The following is a 20,722-nucleotide window of genomic DNA, read 5'->3' as shown; positions in this document are numbered from 1 at the left end:
ACGCGAGTTCACCTGCCGAGCGGGGGCGGGGAGGAGGGGCGGAGGGTGCAGAGGTGCCGCCGCCGCCGCGAGCCAGTCGGGAGCGCGCGAGGCGCGGGGAGCCTGGGACCCGGAGCGAGAGGCGCCTACCTGCAGCCGCCGCCCACGGCACGGCAGCCACCATGGCGCTCCTGCTGCGCTTCTTGCTCCTCTGCGGAATCGTGGGTGAGTGGGGGCCATGGGGTCCTCAGCACCCGCCCAGCCCGGGGGCGCTCGCTGCCCGCGGCCACCCAGGAACAATGGGGCATGGGGGAGGGGGCGGGCGCGATTTGGGGACGCTACTGCAGGGGCTGCGGGGCGGGCAGAATTGCACAGGGGCGCTTTTGCGGGGCCGGGCGCACCAGCCTGGCCGGGTGGAGCCGTACCGGAGGGAGCCGCGCAGGGCGCGCGGAGTGCCCGGGGACCGAGCCCCCGGCGGGGGGTGGTGGCGGAGGGGCTCGGGCGCGGCGTGTTGGGTGCGCCTCGCAGCTCTCCAGTAGCATTTTCTGCCCCGGTGCGGGCTTGCCTTTCTTTCCTCTCGCCGTCTCCCTTGTCAGCCTTCGTGTCGGTTCCGTCCAGCGTTACCCGATTTCAGAAGCCTTGGGCAACGAGTTTTCAGGTGTCGAATCGCCCAGGCGGGGAGGCTGAATTGCAAACGCCATTATTCAATGGACATGGAGCTGCCCCGTGCCTCGGATCGGCCAGGCTATCTCTAGGAAAGAGGCGCTGAGCGAACTCCAGCCTGGACGTTCTTAGTCTCCTGGAAGCAGCTCGCCCAGGCAGGAGCTGCTAACCAGACGCACATTGTGAAGTAGACCGTGGGAAATCAAAAGTGGGTTCCTGCAAAAATGTAGCATTGGTTTCTGTAGTCCTTGGGCAAAGTGCAAAGAATTCAGTGACCTCGCTTTTGAGTTTGTAATGTGTCGGTTCGTTTTGGAGATAAGACGGGCTGAGTTGTACAGGGTAATTCGCCAAGTACGTTGGTCGACTGCTCCTTTCTCTGGGAGGGGGGAAAAAGGCGTGTAAAAAATGCGTGGACCATTAGGAGGCATAATCATTTTGACACTTCAAAAAACGCATGTTTCCATGTCAGTGTTTTAACCAACTGATCTTGCTTGTCAAGCTAAGCGTTTTATAACCAAATAATTCATTTTTAAAAATCCGTAGGTGGGATCCCAGGAGGCGCACTTAGTATAGCCTCTGGAAAGGTAATTTTTTTGTTGTTGTTAGGTGCTCTGAAGCAGGATAGAGTGGCCCTTTCTGTTGGGATGGCTCTCTGCTTCCTGTTGAAATGTTAATTCCATTGTTGGATGCCACAGCTGTGAGCATTACTCATGGGATGAACATTCTATTAACAAGTCTAATCTTCGATCTCAGCCTATAGCACTACCTCCACCTTTTTGATTAATACCATTTAGACTTGGCTGGCTGAAATGTCCAAAGTAACTCTTCCGGAGAAGATGAAGGGTCATAGAACCAGTTTGCAGGTACATTCCCACCATTTTTTTTTTTTTTTTTTTTTTTTTTTGGTCAAGGCCGAACCTGAAGTTGAAGTTGAGAACACAGTGTGTTCTCTGAGAAAAAAAAAACAAAAAACGTTCTAGACCACATCTAAAGCAGAGAAGTGGAAGAACATAAATTATGTGGAGGAACTTTTTTTTTTTTTTTTAAGATGGAGTTTCGCTCTTGTTGCCCAGGCTAGAGTGCAATGGCGCGGTTTTGGCTCACCACAACCTCCGCCTCCCGGGTTTAAGCGATTCTCCTGCTTCAGCCTACTGAATAGCTGGGATTACAGGCGAGCGCCACCACGCCCCGCTAATTTTTGTATTTTTCGTAAGAGACCGTGTTGGTCAGGCTGGTTTCGAACTCCCGACCTCAGGTGATCCACCTGCCTCAGCCTCCCAAAGTGCTGGCAGGGATTAGTTGTTGTTGTTGTTGTTTTAACGAGAATATTTAGCTATTTGGATTTTTTTTTTTTGAATTCTTTTGTTTTTTGGAATGCCTCACTTTGATAGGCACAATTCTAAGAAATAATATTTTGATGCATAGAGTCTTTGTGCTCATAAGGTATACATGGGGACAGTGAGCATTTACTCGAAGGGCCATTATCTTCAGCTAAACAAGGCAAGTATTTTTATTCCAATTTTTCAGTTTAAGAAACGGCTAAGGCCAGGCACGGTGCTTGTAATCCCAGCAATTTGGGAGGTTGAGAGGGGAGGATCATTTGAGTTTAGGAGTTTGAGACCAGCCTGGGCAACATGGCGAGACCCCATTTCTACAAAAAATACAACAAAACAAAACTCAAAAAAGAACTAACTAGGTGCAGTGATTCTTGTCATAGTCCCAGCTACTCGGGAGGTTGAGATGGGAGGATTGCCTGAGCCTGGGAGGTTGAAGCTGCAGTGAGCCACGATCATGACACTGCACTCGAGCCTAGGCGACAGAGTGAGACCCTGTCTCAAAAAAAAAAAAAAGAAAGAAACAGGTCAGACTAATTGATGTATGGCTTTATTTCTTCAAATATTTCTGACCATTAGAAATGCATTGGTATGGGCTGGGCGCAGTGGCTCACGCCTGTAATCCCAGCACTTTGGGAGGCCGAGGCGGGTGGATCACGAGATCAGGAGATCGAGACCATCCTGGCTAACACGGTGAAACCCCGTCTCTACTAAAAATACAAAAAATTAACCGGCCGTGGTGGCGGGCGCCTGTAGTCCCAGCCACTCGAGAGACTGAGGCAGGAGAATGGCGTGAACCTGGGAGGTGGAGCTTGCAGGGATCCGAGATCGCACCACTGCATTCTATCTTGGGCAGCAGAGCTAGACTCCGTCTCAAAAAAAAAAAAAAAAGGAAATGCATTGTTATGAACTCAAGTTTACTGTTAACATGATTGACTCCTACATTAGCAAAACAAGGAAAAGGCTCATATTCAAATTATGCCATCAGTGATAGATATTCCTCCAGCTCTGAAAGAGTTTCGTGGTATACTCTGGCTGCAGATGGGACTCCTTTTGATGTATTTTTATTGGCTGCCTACTAGTGAGTCATATTACCAGTAATTCTGTAGTAGTAGCAGTAGTAAGCAGAGGCAGTAGCAGTAGTAGTAAAATTAAACCCTTGATCAGTTTTGCCTTGAATCTGTGCTCTCATCACACTATGCTCTTCTGCCTCTACAGCAGCCACTTGCTCTTACTACCACTGGTCATCTGTCATTTACTAAGAACCTACTGTTGGTTTGACTGTGTGCCAAATACTGAAGGCTTTTATTTTTAGCTCTTTAATGTCATAGTCTTAGTTTGAATACTTTGAGGCATCGTGAGGACCCTAGGATTCTTCAGGGCTTGGATTGACATTGTAAACTAATGTGGCCTAGGGACCTGCAGCATCAGCATTACTCAGGGGTCTTGTCAAAGTTTGGGGTTGTGTTCTTCAGCTGCCAACATGAATAGAACTAAAAAAGTCTGGTCTCCCAACCCCTTGTTAGCTATTTGATGGTGGCCAAGCCTCACTGTGTGTCTGTTGCCTTATGTGTCAAGAATGGGGATCCTGGGGCAGGTGATGGGGGTTGGAGGTGGGAGGGTTGGGTAGATGTTGGTCAAGGGATACAAAATTAAATCCATTGTCCAACATGGTGACTATAGTTAATAACAATGTATTATATTTTTGAAAATTGCTGTGAGTGAATTTTAAGTGTTCTCACCACAAAAAGTATGTGAGGTAATGCATATGTTAATTCCCTTGATTTAGCCATTTCACAAGGCACACATCTTTCAAAATAATGTTATATGTAGATAAACATATACAATTTTTGTCAATGAAAAATAGGAAAAAAAAAAAAAAACCCAGGCCGGGCGTGATGGCTCAAGCCTGTAATCCCAGCACTTTGGGAGGCTGAGACGGGCGGATCACGAGGTCAGGAGATCGAGACCATCCTGGCTAACACAGTGAAACCCCGTCTCTACTAAAAAATACAAAAAACTAGCCGGGCGAGGTGGCGGGCGCCTGTAGTCCCAGCTACTCAGGAGGCTGAGGCAGGAGAATGGTGGGAACCCGGGAGGCGGAGCTTGCAGTGAGCTGAGATCCAGCCACTGCACTCCAGCCTGGGCGACAGAGCTAGACTCCATCTCAAAAAAAAACAAAAAAACAAAAAAGCAGAAAAATACCAAATAGGGGCTCTACTATCTGAGAGTTGTTGAGGAGTAAAGTGAGATGCTTATCGTTTTGTTTTATCTGTAGCCTTTGCTTTACATTAAAAAAGAGAAAAGATAAGATGTGATCTTTATCCTCTCCATATGCCCCTCTTCATCTTTTCATTCCTGCGATTATACCACCATCAGAGGAGAAGATACCTCTCCTCCAAGGCAAGCCTCCTACATTGGCTCCTCATCCTGTCTGTTGTGGGGTCTCCGTCGATTACCAACTTAACTCACTGCACACGATCAGAGGACAGGACCATTGCCTGTATTCATGGTTGCAGTCCCTGCATGGTCTTGTGGCTCCTGGCAGACAGCTAGTGTTGAGCATGTCCTTTTTGCATGACTAAAAGTTTTCAACTTCTTTGCCACTAGGCCTGTGTGTATGATAGAGCTCTCTTCAGTTCACCACTCTCTCCCTTCTCAACTAATAAAGATGGTCCTTAGAGTGATTATTCCACTAGTCATGTCTGAGTCAGTTTTTAATCTAAAGAAGCTGAGTTTCTGCTTTATCTTTGACCCTCATTCTATTTTTCCTCATGTTTCAGTTGCCAAAGGTTACAGTAATGCATGTGCCAAACTGATTTATCTCTTTGGAGCTCCTTGACACCTATTTTGGTTCTTTCCCATCCTGTTGACCTGCCCTTTACTACCTTCTAAAATAGGTGCCTTAAATGTCAGCCTTCCTTATGGTTTAGCCCATAGACAATCTTGATCTTAAACCTGGGTGACCTCTTGTATCCATCATGGTAATCTCCCAAGTATTGATAGTAAATTAAAAATATTTTCAGCTCCCAGCCTGACCAACATGGTGAAACCCTGTCTGTACTAAAAATACAAAAATTAAAAAATTAGCCAGGTGTGGTAATATGCGTCTGTAATCCCAACTACTCAGGCGGCTGAAGCAGGAGAATTGCTTGAACCTGGGAGGCTGGGGTTTCGGTGAGCTGAGATCCTGCCACTACACTCCAGCCTGGGTGACAGAGCAAGACTCCATCTTAAAATAAATAAATAAATGAATATATGTATACGCACGCACATATATATTATATATTTATTGTATATTATATATTACATGTATTATTTTATATATTATATATAACATATAATGTTATATATGCTATATATTACATATGTATGTAATATGTAATATGCTATATATTACATATATTATGTTTTATATATAATACATAATTATATATAATATAATTGTAAAAATATATATTATATGTGTATTATATCATATCTAGTATGTATAATATTATAAAATATGTGTGTATTATATTATATATAGTATATATATCATATATAGTATATATTTAATATAATATTTAGTATATATATTATATATATATAATATATACATATTTGCACCTCAGCCCACCTCTCCTTTGAATCCTGGGCCACTATTTCCAACTGCCTAACTATTCAACTTCCATTTGAATACCTGACACTCTTCACTCTCCAAATACACTCACCTGTTAATTAAAGTGATACTTAAGGTACTGATACTACTGTGCAAAGCCGTGTGCTAGGTGCCCCTACAATAGAATATGACATTGCAAGTTGCAAAAGCCTTGATAGAATTTTTCAATCAGATAGTACAGCTTTTGCAAAGACAGAGATCTGAAGGGTGTGATATGTCTTGGGAGTTGAGTAGTTCAGTCCGTGTAAAACATCTAACCAATGCTTCTCAAACTTTGTGTATCTGAATGATTCTTACAGGGAAGTCTAGGTGGGGCTTGTGAGTTTGCATTTTAACAAGTTTTACCTGATGTCACTGCTTACCACATTTTGTGTGGGTAAAGATCTAAAAGCCGCACTGAGAGCTTGGTAGGAGCTGACAGGTCTGTGGGGTTATGCTCCCCAACCCCCACAGTACTAAGACATTTGTGGAAGTGTCGAGAAGTGAGGTTATACACTGAGGTTTTTGCTGTTGAATGGTAGCTATGTAGCGGTTCTCGAGGAAAGCAGAACTGATAGAGCTAACACAGGAATCCTCTGGGGTGATCTGGACATGAGCAGTCCCTGTTGAAACACAGCAGGACAGTGTTGGGCTTCCAGTTTGATCTGGAAAGCTTTTCTGAAGAAGATAGTAGTGGAACCTGATGTCTGGTTGCTTGAATCAGTGGCACGAAAAAGTTGGAGAGATTTCTGACTTGAGCGTATGATGATGTCACTAACCTACAGGAAATAAAAAGGAACAGGTTTTAGGGAGATGACAATGAGCTTAAGTTTGGACAGGTAGTATTTGAGGTGCCTGAGAGGGATGGAGGTAAAAAGATATCTGGTAGGCAGATTGCAACACAGGACTGGATTTCAGGAAAGACAGGCATCGGTGATACAGACTTGAAAATTCACAGCTGATAGGTGGCGTCTGTGTAAGGTGAAGGAGGAAATGCAGGTAGGACTAGAAGAGAGAAGGTGAAATGTGAGGCGGGGGAAACATCAACTTCTAATAAGTACATGAGGAAGCAGCTGGGAGAAAGAAGGCGTGATAGGGGATATAGGAGACCTAGAGGATGAAGGTGTGCTAGAGACTGATGCAAAAGTGAGGCTAGTGGGTTTTAGCACTGGGAGACTGTTGAGAACATTCAGAAAGTTCCCGTGGGGAGGACAGTTCTGCAGAAGTGAGAGTGAAGCCACATTTTAATTTTAATTTTTATTATTTTGAGATGGAGTCTTGTTCTGTTACCCAGGCTGGAGTACAGTGGTGCAATCTCAGCTCACTGCAACCTCCACCTCCTGGGTTCAAGCGATTCTCCTGCCTCAGCCTCCCGAGTAGCTGGGACTACAGGCACCTGCCACCATGCCTGGCTAATTTTTAGTAGAGATGGGGTTTCGCCATGTTGACCAGGCTGGTGTTGAACTCCTGACCTCAGGTGATCCACCGCCTTGGCTTCCCAAAGTGCTGGGATTATAGGCGTGAACCAATGCGTCCAGCCAGGTGCCAATTTTAATAGAGGATTGGGCATCAGGCAAGTGGAGAGTGAAAAGCAAACTTCGCATTTGCAGGTGGTTTGACAGTGAAGCTTTGCGTATGTGGCCTTAATTCGAGAGGGCAGTAGCATATCCCAGGGGAGAAGGTGGAAGCCAGCAGATAAAGACTGTCAACTTCCCTCCATCTAGATCTACAGTCTTGTCCACATCGTCATTCTTGCGCAAAACATGATATTTCTCCTGAAGGCCGATTCCTGAACTTTGAACCTTTTGGCTTCTCAGGGATGTCAGTCTGTTATCCCATCTGTTATAGCTGGATTCCATCAACTTTAACCAAGCTTATTTATCCCTCTTTATATCCCTTCAGTACTGTTGTCTCTTTTCCTTTATTTTTTATTTTTAAATTATTTATTTTTTTGAGACAGTGTCTCTCTCTGTTGCCCAGGCTGGAGTGCAGTGGGCTCAGGTGGTTCTTCTACCTCAGCCTCCCAAGTAGCTGGGACTACAGGCACCCAGCCTTATTTTTCTTTCTTTCTTTTTTTTTTCGTTTGTTTGTTTTTGTTTTGAGACGGAGTTTTGCTTTTGTTGCCCAGGCTGGAGTGCAATGGCGCGATCTCGGCTCACCTCAACCTCTGCCTCCCAATTCTCCTGCCTTAGCCTCCTGAGTTACTGGGATTACAGGCATGCACCACCATGCCCAGCTAATTTTTTAGTAGAGACAGGGTTTCTTCATGTTGGTCAGGCTGGTCTCAAACTTCTGACCTTAGGTGATCCACCCACCTTGGCCTCCCAAAGTGCTAGGATTACAGGTGTGAGTCATCGCACCTGGCCTTTATTTTTCTTTATTAACCGGATTTCTGGAAAAAATGGTCTGCATGTACTGACTGCATTATTTTCTTTCATGCTCACTAATTCTTCCATCCTTTTCAATCTAATTTTCATCCCCTTCTACTTCTTTGAAACTGTATTTGCTGGAGATTGCAGTTAACACTATGGCCACAACCGCTGGTCCCATCACACCTTCAGCCTCTTAAACCTCAGAACAAATGGCTCTATTGAACAGTTTTTGCTCTTGAGCTGTTCCTCATTTCCCTTTGTGTGGTCCATTTCCTTCTTGTACCATAAATGCCAAGGTTTCTCAGTGAATGGGTGCAGTTACTGTTTATTTGCCTATAGTCTCCAGTACATTTCTAGTCTCCCTTCTCCACCTTTACCCATATCAAACCATCCACTTAACGTCTCTACACAGACTTCCCACAGGCATCTCCAGCTGATTCCATTTCACACTCTTCTCTCTCACATTAATTGGCATTTTCAGCCACCAAAATGCCCAGGCGAAAATATGAGTATCTTACTTGGCCCTTCATATTTTCCCACCTGCTCACATCCAATTTTGAAGTCATTGTGTCCCTCCAGCCACTACCTGTAATCTAGGTTATACCATTATCTCTTCAGCTTGTTGAGATGCTTTCATAATTGGCCTCCTGTTGAGTGAACTTTACCCTGTCCTCCAGGCACATCCTGTTACTTACCGCAGCATGTTCTAACCCTTATCAAGCATGCCGATATTGTCATTGTTTTCTCTTGCCAGAATGTACATTTCATAGGTCAGGGACTGTTTACGTTGTATTCCCAGTATATGGCACAGGGCATGTTCATTGCATAAGTGGGGAAACTTATGCTAGACGGGAATTCATGTTTGTAGGCTTGGGAAGTACCTAGAGGAGAAAGCGTTTGAAGATCAAGAATAGGTACCTCATGGAAGAGGTAAGCAGGGCTGGCCCTGTGTCCTACACAGGTCAGCTTCGTGTCAACTTTGCCAGGTGTTCAGCAGTGGAGTTTATGTCACCACTCACATTTAGTTTCCCTACTTGCAGCCAGTTCTCCCCGCTTCCCTTGTTTCCACCTTTCCTCTGTCAGAGAAGTCATCAGATGAGAGTTGATGCTTTCTGTCATTAAATAAAGGAAATAATTGAGGCTGGGAACTTTGGATTCAGTTTATTTGGTGGCTAGCAAATAGTGGACGTGAAGATAATTATTAAATTATTAAAATAAGATAATTATTAAAATAACCCAGAAAGCAATTAAAAATTATCCAACCAGAATGACCTTATGGGTTTATCTTACTGACTTTCATCTGTGTTTCTTAAGAAAACAAACCTAATAATCTAGAATAATAATTGTTCAGTTGGGTTTGGATTTAGGCTGGTTCTTTTTCTTTCTTTCTTTCTTCCTTTTTTTTTTTTTTTTTTTTTTTGAGATAGAGTCTTGCTCCGTTGCTCAGGCTGGAGTGCAGTGGCATGATCTTGGTTCACTGCAACCTCTGCCCTCCGACTTCAAGCAATTCTTCTGCCTCAGCCTCCCAAGTAGTTGGGATTACAGGCGCTCGCCACCATGCCCAGCTGATTTTGTGTGTGTGTGTGTGTGTGTGTGTGTGTGTATTTTTAGTAGAGATGGGGTTTTGCCATGTTGGCCAGCCTGGTCTTGAACTTCTGACCTCAGATGATCCACCCATCTCAGCCTCCCAAAGTGCCGGGATTACGCATATGAGCCACTGTGCACGGCCTACATTGCTCTCTTCTGTGCCTTCCCACTTGTCTTTCTTCCCTCACCTTATTGCCTCACCCATTCTTTTTTTCAATAGTTACCCAGGGCCAGGTGCGGTGGCTCACGCCTGTGATCCCAGCACTTTGGGAGGCTGAGGCAGGCAGATCACCTGAGGTCCAGCATTCAAGACCAGCCTGGCCAACATGGTGAAACCCTGTCTCTACTAAAAATACAAAATTTAGCTGGACGTGGTGGTGTGCGCCTGTAATCCCAGCTACCCAGGAGGCTGAGGCTGGAGAATTGCTAGAACCCGGGAGGCAGAGGCTGCAGTGAGCAGAGATCATGCTGCTGCACTCCAGCCTGGGCGACAGAGCAAGACTCCATCTCAAAAAAAAGAGCCAGTTAGAGGCTGGGAGTGGTGGCACACACCTGTAATTCCAGCACTTTGGAAGACTGAGGTGGGAGAATCTCTTGAGCCCAAGACTAGCCTGGGCAACATAACAAGATCTCGTCTCTACAAATAAATACAAAAATTAGCTGCATGTGATACAAAAATTAGCCAGGTGTGGTGGCACATTCTTGTAGTCCCAGCAATTTGAGAAGCTGAGGTAGGAGGATTACTTGAGCCCAGGAGGTTCAAGGCTGCAGTCAGCTATGACTGCACCACTGCACTCCAGCCTGGGCGACAGCGTGAAACCCTGTGTCCAAAAAAAGTTAGCCAATTAGACTTAAATTAAGCCTTTGAGTTTTACTTGACTCAGCAGTATTTGTAGTGTATTTCAACTGGCAGGGTGCTTGCAGAAGAAGACTGTTTCTTGATCTATTTATAAAAAAAGGGAAGATAGGAAAAGGGAAGGAGATTAACAATATTTTTAGGGTAGGTGTGAGATCAGTGGTATGGTTCAGTTTGTTCTTTGGTACTTGGTGAGAAAAAGGATTAACAAATTAACCAGCATTGATACATACTAAGAAAATACAAATTTCTCTGAAAACGTTAAAATCATTTTCATTCTTTCAAAGATATTTCTCACTGGAATGGGAATGGTTTTAATTTCATTTACTTCTTTTTTTTTTTTTTTTTGAGACGGAGTCTCGCTCTGTGGCCCAGGCTGGAGTGCGGTGGCCGGGTCTCAGCTCACTGCAAGCTCCGCCTCCCGGGTTCACGCCATTCTCCTGCCTCAGCCTCCCAAGTAGCTGGGACTACAGGCGCCCACCACCGCGCCCGGCTAGTTTTTTGTATTTTTTAGTAGAGACGGGGTTTCACCGTGTTAGCCAGGATGGTCTCGATCTCCTGACCTCGTGATCCGCCCGTCTCGGCCTCCCAAAGTGCTGGGATTACAGGCTTGAGCCATTGCGCCCGGCCTCATTTACTTCTTAAGAAATAAAAGTGTGTTAAGATTTTAGGAAGAAACAACATAACTCATTGCCGTGATTTTTTCACTTTCCCATAGTTAAGAGGTGTGTTCTGTGTGAATTTTAGACATTGTCGGAGGAAGTGTGGTTTGACTGCACATTTGACGTTCTCTCAAGGAATCTCAAGGGACATACAATGAACCAAATTTGTTTAGCCCCACCTTTGTTCAATTGTTGGAGTGACCATCACTTACTCTCTTCAGTATCTCTCACAAGTATTTTATTTTATTTTATTTTTATTTATTTATTTATTTTTTGAGACGGAGTCTCGCTCTGTCGCCCAGGCTGGAGTGCAGTGGCGCGATCTGGGCTCACTCAAGCTCCGCCTCCCGGGTTCCCGCCATTCTCCTGCCTCAGCCTCCCGAGTAGCTGGGACTACAGGCGCCGCCACCACGCCCAGCTAATTTTTTGTATTTTTAGTAGAAACGGGGTTTCACCGTGTTAACCAGGATGGTCTCGATCTCCTGACCTCGTGATCTGCCCGTCTCGGCCTCCCAAAGTGCTGGGATTATAGGCGTGAGCCACTGCGCCCGGCCGGTCTCACAGGTATTTTAAACTTTTGAATACTGGACAGTTCCCATGGGAGATTTCTCTCAAGGACCAGACACAAACTTTTGACTTTGTTTTGTGCCAGGGTAGTTCTGCAGGAAGAGTTGAGAAGACTCTTAACTTAATCAGTTGTACAGTGGAAATCTGATACTTCTAGAATGAACTTATAAAACTGAACAAGCAAAGTGATCATATCTTATTTTTAAAGACAATTGCACATACATCTCATTTAGAGCCACTCTCTTAACCTTGGGATAGAAAGGACACATCATATTATTCCCATGTATAGGAAGCAAGTTCTAAAGCCGAGGCAGTTGTGGCATTGGTGTAGAACAGTGCTGTCCAACGGAAATATAACACAAGCCACATATGTAATTTAAAATTTGCTAGTAGCCACATTAAAAGGCAAAAAGAAAAATGTGAAGTGAAATTGAATATATGTTGTTTACACAAAACATACAAAATATGCTTCTTTCCATATATGATCAAATGCAAAATACTGAGATATTAAAATGTTTTTTGTACTTTGCCAGAATCTAGTCAGTGTTTGATCTACAGCACATCTCATTTGCACTAGCCATGTTTCAAGTGCCAGCAGCTACTGTATTGGTCAGCACTGGGAGCTTTAGTTCCTGTCACCTTCCACCATTGTCCTCGAACGTTTAACCTGGAAAAGCACGGGGGCAGTGTGCCATCGAAACACCTTTCTCAAATGGAACATGCCTTTGTAATTGTTCTCATGAGATTTTACTTCTCAAATCGTTATTTTTTGTCACATAGTATTTGTTTCCTGTTAGCGATGAGCTAAAACAAAGTTTCTTATTTCTTACTTAATCTCTTGTAATCATCAGAACATTTGTTACAGGCACACAAAATCACATCAGCTCTCCTTATTCCATAGTTAAAGGCAATCACATCTTGAGTATACTGCAGAAAAGTATATGCATAAGAATTATATTTTTAACTTGCCTATGGGGGAAATAAATGCATTTATGGAGAGGTGCAGAAAAAGCAGGATAGAATGGCCCCAGGTAATGGTTGCTTGGGAAATATAAATTCACTTAGAGATATTAAAGAGGAATTTATACCAAGATTGAGGCAATCAAGTCAGACATGCTCACAACAGGGATAATTTTCTTATTGGAGTTAACTTTTTCTTCATTAACTTCAGGATTTTTCTATAAGGAAATACACTATTTGCTCATTTTGCTAATAACATGTGTCTATTTCTTGGATTTCTTATTTTCTGTGATCACATCTTTATAAGACACTTCATCTGGGTGGGTTTTGGTTTTTTGTTTTTGTTTTGCTAAATAGTCACTTTTCCTGTCTCATGTTAATTGAAGAGGAAGAGAAGCGAGCTGCAAGTTTTCTATGAGCAAGGAGGCAAAGGAAGATTTCCTTATATGGAGTGTGATACATATTATTCTATGAAGGTGATGAAAATATTCACCATGGCAACTGATCTGCCTTACCCATAATGCAAAATACCCTACTTGCATTTATTTTGCCAGAGAATTCTGAAATTAGGATCTATGTAGTAGAGAATATGGGGAAGGTAATAGCTATTTCAGCTGAAAAGGAGAATAATTTTTCTTATGACTAGTGAAGTGCAGTAGTGAGAAGGGGGGAAAGAGAAGAACAAAGAGTTGGATCTGTAACTGTGAACAATTGATTGAAATAATTCACTACTTTTGGACCGGCCAAGAAGAATAATGATTTTGATTAGAATTGGAATTTGAAGGCTCCCCCAAGTTGAGTATGTCTGTGTGTGAGGGGAGTGGGGAAGGGTTGAGTCACAATCCAGTTCAGCAAATCTCTGCCAGGATGTTTACTTTGTAGCTCCCCTTATCTGATTTTCCATTGTAAATTTGTATTAAATATTTCTGATAAGCAGCCTCAATTCCTGTGGAAGTTTGAGGGCAAATAAGTAATATAGTATGTACTTATGGGCAAGGCATTGTAATAGTTGCTTCAGGAGATTTAAATGAGTAACACACCATTCCAGTACTCTTGGCAAGCTTAAATCCAGAGGGAGGAGCTAGACAGTTATTCTTGCAACTATGGTACCAGGCAGAGCAAGGCAGGGATCATAGCAGATATGCTATCTAAAAATGTAAGGTATTCTGATTATTCCTTCCGTGCCTTAACTGGCATCTCTAAACCATTTTTCCTTCCACCCTGGGAACCCCTCATCCTCTGAGACTTCTGCCCTCTGCTGATACCTAACTTGTAGTTGCTTCTCCTTGTTGTGTTTTTTTGTTTGTTTGTTTTGTTTTGTTTTGTTTTTTTGAGATGGAGTCTCGCTCTGTCGCTCAGGCTGGAATGCAGCCTGCTTCTCCTTGTTGACAAGAAATGCTCAGCTTCATATTCACCCCCTCCCCCAGCGTTATCTGGCATTTTAGTATTTACATTTTATAATGCACTTTTCTAACATCCTTACACCACATTTTCTTGACCTTTCAAATATAGTGATTTTTTTAAGCAATTTTATTTAGGCAATGCTCTCCTTATGCTTTGTTGTTGTTGTTGTTGTTGTTGTTTTGAGACGGAATCTTGCCCTGTCGCCCAGGCTGGAGTGCGGTGGTGCAATCTCGGCTCACTCCAAGCTCCGCCTCCCAGGTTCCCGCCATTCTCCTGCCTCAGCCTCCCGAGTCGCTGGGACTACAGGTGCCGCCACCACACCCGGCTAATTTTTGGTATTTTTAGTAAAGACAGGGTTTCTCCATGTTGGTTAGGCTGGTCTTGAACTCCCAATCTCAGGTGATCCGCCTGCCTTGGCCTCCCAAAGTGCAGGTATTCCAAGCGTGAGGCACCATGCCCAACCAACCAGAGACCCTTTAATTCTTAGATCTTCACTTCTAAAATCTTGAACTCTAATCACACATCCCAGCTTTCTCACTCTGCATCACGCCTTCTCCTTCAGTGAGGCCTCCAGACCCTTCCCCAACCCTCAAACCCCTACTAGTCTTCTGGCTACTTTAAAACCAGAATTTCGTCACTAATCCTGGTCAGACTCCAGCTCCCATTCCTGTTGTGGATCAGTTCTACAGGCAGTTTCTTTGCTCCTGCTCACGGACTGTGATGCACAGCTCTGTGGATTGGGGAGGTACTTTTTATTGTCCAATTTGACTAGACTTTTTGTCTTTTTTTTTGAGACAGAGTCTCACTCTTACCTAGGCTGGAGTGCAGTGACGCCATCTAGGCTCACTGCAACCTCCCCCTCCCTGGTTCAGGTGATTCTTCTCCCTCAGTCTCCTGAGTAGCTGAGATTACAGGTGCCCGCACCATTCCCAGATAATTTTTGTAGCAGAGACGGGGTTTCACCATGTTGGTCAGGCTGGTCTTGAACTCCTGACCTCGTGATCTGCCCGCCTTAGCCTACCAAAGTGCTGGGATTACAGACTTGAGCCACTGCACTCGGCTTTTTTTTTGAGACAGTTTCATTCTCCCTCCCAGGCTGGAGTGCAGTGGCATGATCTTAGCTCACTGCAAGCTCTGCCTCCTGGGTTCAAATGATTCTCATGCCTCAGCCTACTGAAGAGCTGGGATTACAGGTGTGCGCCACCATGCCCTGCTAATTTTTGTATTTTTAGTAGAGATAGGGTTTTGCCATGTTGGCCAGGCTGGTCTCGAACTCCTGACCTCAAGTGATCCACCCGCCTTGGTCTCCCAAAGTGCTGGGATTACAGGTGTGAGCCACCGCACCCGGCCGCCTTTTTGTCTTAATTTTAAGTATATTAATAAAACATTAGAATATTATGTATTTAACACAAAGACAATTTAAATTTACTTTTTTGTTGCTTATTCTTTCAGATATTCTAAAATTTATTTTTAAGTAAAGCTTTTAATTGAAATTATGACATGCACAGAAGACCACACAGTTTAGAGCGTTAATTTTTATAAACGTACGGGGTAGAGCATTGTCACAAAGTGGCCATACCTACATACCTAGCAACCAGATCCAGAAACAGAACCCAACCCACGTCTCAGAAGCCCTGTCATGCCCCTTCCTGTCTCTTCCTTTACTATTTTTCTTTTTCTTTTTTTTTTTTTTAAATTGAGATGGAGTCTTGTTCTGTTGCCCAGGCTGGAGTGTAGTGGCTCTATCTCAGCTCACTGCAACCTCCGCCTCCTGGTTTCAAGCGATTGTCCTCCCTCAGCTTCCTGAGTAGCTGGGACTACAGGCGCATGCCATCATGCCAGGCCAATTTTTTTTTTGTATTTTTTATTAGAGACGGGGTTTCACCATACTGGCCAGACTGGTCTCAAACTCTTGACCTCAAGTGATCACCTGCCTTGACCTCTTGAAGTGCAGGGATTACGGGCGTGAGCCACGGCGCCTGGCCTCCTTCACTCTTTTTTCCATTCTTTTCTGATTTCTAACAGCGTAGATTAGTGTTAACATTTTCTATAAATAGAATTCGACAGTTTGTGTTTTTTGTCTAACTTGTTTTACTTCTCATGTTTGTAAGATGATTTATGTTGTGTAGCTTTGTTTTATATGTTTGCATTGCTGTGTGGTATTCTATTATGTGATTGTACCACAATTGATTTATTTATTCTACTGATGGACCCTTTTTCCCAGCTTTTTTGCCATTATGAAATTACTACTGTGAAGACCGGGCTCAGTGACTCACGCCTGTAATCCCAGCACTTTAGGAGGCCGAGGTGGGTGGGTCACTTGAGGCGAGGAGTTCGAGACCAACCTGGTCAACATGGTGAAATCCTGTCTCTACTAAAAACACAAAAATTAGCCGGACAAGGTAGCACACCCTGTAATCCCAACTATTAGGGAGGCTGAGGCAGGAGAATCACTTGAGCCCAGGAGGCAGAGGTTGCAGTGAGCCGAGATTGTGCCATTGCACCACAGCCTGGGTGACAGAGCGAGACTCAGTCTCAACAAAAAGAAAAAAGAAAATACTACTGTGACATCCTACATGTGTTTTCATGCATGTGCACATAAATTTCTACCTATCAATGAAATTTCTGAGTCCTGTAGGTTATACATAAGTTTCGCTTTGATTGATACTGCCAGTCAGTTTTCCAAAGCTAATTGCACCAGTTGACACTTTGATCAAAGAGTATGGAAGTTCCAGTTGTGGTCAGGCGTGGTGGGCCCATGCCTGTAGTCCCAGCACTTCGGGAGGTTGAGGCGGGTGGATCACCCGAGGTCAGGAGTTGAAGACCAGCCTTGCCAGGGTGGCCAAACCCCATCTCTACTAAAAATACAAAGATTGGTCAGTTGTGGTGGCAGGCACCGTAATTAATCCCAGCTACTCAGGAGGCTGAGGCAGGGAGAATCACTTGAACCAGGGAGGCGGGGGTTGCAGTGAGCTGAGATTGTGCCATTACACTCCAGCCTGGACGACAGAGTGAGACTCTGTCTCAAAAAAAAAGAAAAGAAAAGAAAGTTAAGAAAGTTCCAGTTGCTCTACATCCTCATCATGGCCTTCTTTCATTTTGACTATTCTGGTGGATGTGTTAGTGCCGTCTCATTGTGATTTTCTTTTCTTACTCTTTTTATTATGGAAACTTTCAAATATATGTAAAACTACAGAAAATTATGTGACAAATCCCAGTATATCTTTGCTCAGCTTTATCAACTCTCAACTCATGTCGGACTTTTTATGCTGCTCTGTTGACTTCGATTTGTTTCCCCATTCCTCTTCACAGATGTCTCCGACTTAGACCAGTCTCTAAAATTCTCTACCTATGAAATTTTCAGCCTCTTGTTCTAAGTTAATGTTGTAGTCCCCCTTTGTCAGAGAGGCTGTCAGGTACAAATTCTTGCAATTTCTTGTAGTCTGATTTATCAACTTAACGATAAGTGTGCCAATGCTTACATCTTTCCTCTAATCTCTTTTTGGTTTTTTAGAGGTAGGGTTTCACTGTGTTGTTCAGGCCGGTCAGGCAAGTGATGCTTCCTCCTTGTCTCCCGAAGTGTTGAGATTACAGGCTTGAGCTGTGGTGCTTAAGGTCTAATAAAAGGTGTCTTATTCCTGAAAAAGATTTATTTATTTATTTATTTTATTTATTTATTTCTTATTTTTTTGATGGTAGGAGATAGGGTCTTTCTCTGTCCCCAAGCTGGAGTGCAGGGATGCAGTCACAGCTCACTGCAGCCTCAACCTCCCAGGCTCCCACCTCAGCCTCCGTAGTAGCCGGGACTACAGGCATGCACCACCGTGTGCAACTAATTAAATTTTTTTTTTTTTTTTGGTAGAGATGGTGCCTTCCTATGTTGCCCAGGTTAGTCTCAAACTCCTGGGCCTGAGCAGTCTTCCCGCCTCAACCTCCCAAAGTGTTGGGATTACAGGTGTGGCAAACAAGTCCTTTTCCCCAGTTTTCTAGGTCTCATTCTTTTCTGAGGGCTTGATCTTTCAGTCTCTGGTGTTTTGCTATAAGATTGTTAATGTCTCCCATTCTATTTGCTTTTTCCTTTTGACTAATAAATGTACTCCCTATTTCTCATTTCAAAAAGAGCCTTTCCTTGACCACATATCATACACTGTCTACTCTCTCCCCTCATTGAGAACAAATTTCTCAAACTAGTAGTTATTTCTGTCTTTACTCACATCTCTCAAGCACTGTGGTCAGATAATATCCTGTTGCAGCTCCCCAAAACCTTCACTAAATCTGATTTGGCTTAGCTCACCGATGATGTTCCAATTGCCAGATCTAGTGGATACATTTCAGTGTCATTGTTTTTACATAACAAATTGTGAGTTCTTCCTAGTGGAAGGCACTGATAAGTGTTAAAAATAAAAGATGACAAGACATAGGGTTGTGTATCATAGTGAAGTAGCAGACTTATCAGATGACAGAGAATTGCCTACTAGCTACTGTATTTATTGAAGAGTGAACACCAGGATGTGCTGCCGCTGTTCTAAGAGGTTTACATGTGTTATTTGATTTAATTTCTCCAATGAAGTAGGCATTGTTGTTATTATTAATCTTTATTTTATTTTATTTTATTTATTTATTTTTTTTTGAGATGGAGTCTCGCTCTGTCGCCCAGACTGGAGTGCAGTGGCCGGATCTCAGCTCACTGCAAGCTCCGCCTCCCGGGTTTACGCCATTCTCCTGCCTCAGCCTCCCGAGTAGCTGGGACTACAGGCGCCCACCACCTCGCCCGGCTAGTTTTTTTTTTGTATTTTTTAGTAGAGACGGTTTCACCGTGTTAGCCAGGATGGTCTCGATCTCCTGACCTCGTGACCTCGTGATCCGCCCGCCTCGGCCTCCCAAAGTGCTGGGATTACAGGCTTGAGCCACCACGCCCGGCCAATCTTCATTTTAAAGAGGAACACATCTAGTCATGGAGAAGCTAGAAATTGCCTGAGGCCAAGCATTTAGTCAGATAAATTTGAATCTGAATGCAGATCTAACTTTAGAACTCCTACTGTTGAAGAAATGTCTGCATTTGTTGGGAGCTGGACTCAGCTCCTGCTAATGCCTTTGAGATGTGGATACAGGGGAGGGGAAGAAATGATTGTCAGGGAAGGCTGCTTGTTGGTTGGTTGATCGATGGGCTAGAATTAGAACATAGTTAGGTCTGAAATAGATAATTTAGTTCAACACCCTTAATTTACATTTGAGCCCTAGGGAAGCAACTTGTCCAAAATGATACAGAGCTTTTTTGTGTAATAAATTTGACAACAGTCAAGTAACCTAGTCTGACATTTATTTGTTTTTTCAAAAAAGAAAAAGTTTCACCCAAACTCCTGAACCATGTGCTGCCTAAAATACTACTAGAAATGTAGTGTATAAATTCCAAACATTTCTCTACCGTGGTGATTGGATTAGGATTTCTAATAATGCACCCACTGTATTTTTTTTTTTTTTTTCTGAGACGGAGTCTGCTCTGTCGCCCAGGCTGGAGTGCAGTGGCGCGATCTTGGCTCACTGCAAGCTCCGCCTCCCGGGTTCACGCCATTCTCCTGCCTCAGCCTCCCGAGCAGCTGGGACTACAGGCGTCCGCCATCTCGCCCGGCTAATTTTTTTTGTATTTTTAGTAGAGACGGGGTTTCACCGTGTTAGCCAGGATGGTCTTGATCTCCTGACCTCGTGATCTGCCCGCCTCGGCCTCCCAAAGTGCTGGGATTACAGGCGTGAGCCACCACGCCCGGCACACCCACTGTATTTTATAGTGACTCCAGAAATGAAATCTTTATTACTGTTGTATGATGTTCATGGATTGACTACGTATACATACAGAGTGAGTGTGGCTGCAGAATCGGTCAGCCTAGATTTGAAGCTTGCTCCTACAGTAGCTTAGATGTGTCTCAATGTGTTTGTTTCTTCATTACAAAACACAGATGGATAATATCAGTACCTTTCTCGTGGAGTTGTTATGAGAATGGAAAGAGTTAATATGTGTAGGACATTTTGAAAAGTGCTTGGTCTATAATAAGTCCTCAGTCACTGTTTAGTTGGTATTTATTGTTAAGGTGATGGTTTCCTCATTTCTATTCCAGTTTATTTCCTGGGGGCCTGCTTTTTGATTTCTCACTGGGGATAGGGAGCTGGGAATTGATATTTGAAAAGTACAAAGAAAAGCAAGTGTGTATACTTATGCCATTTCTCATTGTTATTAATTTATCTTGCTGTAAGTTTTAATTTCCTTAGCTCTGAGTACATATTGACAGTCTATACTAACACTCATGGGAATTAAAGAACCAAAACTCTTAGACAGTGAAGAGCATAATTTCTACCTCTCTGTATTTTCTTCTCTTTCTCAGCTATATATATATATATATTTTTTTTTTATTTTTTAATTAATTTTTTATTTTTATTTTTATTTTTGAGATGGAGTCTCGCTCCATTGCCCTCTCCATCGCCCAGGCTGGAGTGCAGAGACGCAGTCATGGCTCATTGCAGCCTCAGCTTCCCGGGCTCAAGTGAGCCTCCTATTCAGCCTTCCTAGTAGCTGGGACCACAGGCATGCACTACCACCCCTGGCTAATGTTTTGATCTTTTGTAAATATGAGCTCTCACTGTGATCTGCCCTGCTTAGATCTACCACGCCTGGCTAATTGTTTTATTTTTTGTAGATATGAATT

At 43.7% G+C, this 20,722-nt stretch overlaps 1 protein-coding gene across 4 annotated transcripts in view; it reads left to right on the top strand.

The window, feature by feature from the left end:
* The first annotated feature begins 74 nt into the window (after positions 1 to 74).
* The window catches only part of CXADR (CXADR cell adhesion molecule), a 212,100-nt gene continuing 191,452 nt past the window's right edge, over positions 75 to 20,722 (top strand). For all 4 annotated transcript variants that reach the window (XM_065541471.1, XM_065541472.2, XM_005548920.5 and 1 more), the window contains exon 1: positions 75 to 204. In XM_065541471.1, the coding sequence (XP_065397543.1) occupies positions 162 to 204 (43 nt within the window). In that variant the 5' untranslated portion in view covers positions 75 to 161. The remainder of the gene's footprint in view (positions 205 to 20,722) is intronic.

This window comes from Macaca fascicularis, chromosome 3 (assembly GCF_037993035.2).
Source record: "Macaca fascicularis isolate 582-1 chromosome 3, T2T-MFA8v1.1".
NCBI classification, from domain to species: Eukaryota; Metazoa; Chordata; class Mammalia; order Primates; family Cercopithecidae; genus Macaca; species Macaca fascicularis.
Note: the sequence above shows the minus strand (reverse complement) of the source record. Positions and strands in the feature narration are given on the sequence as shown.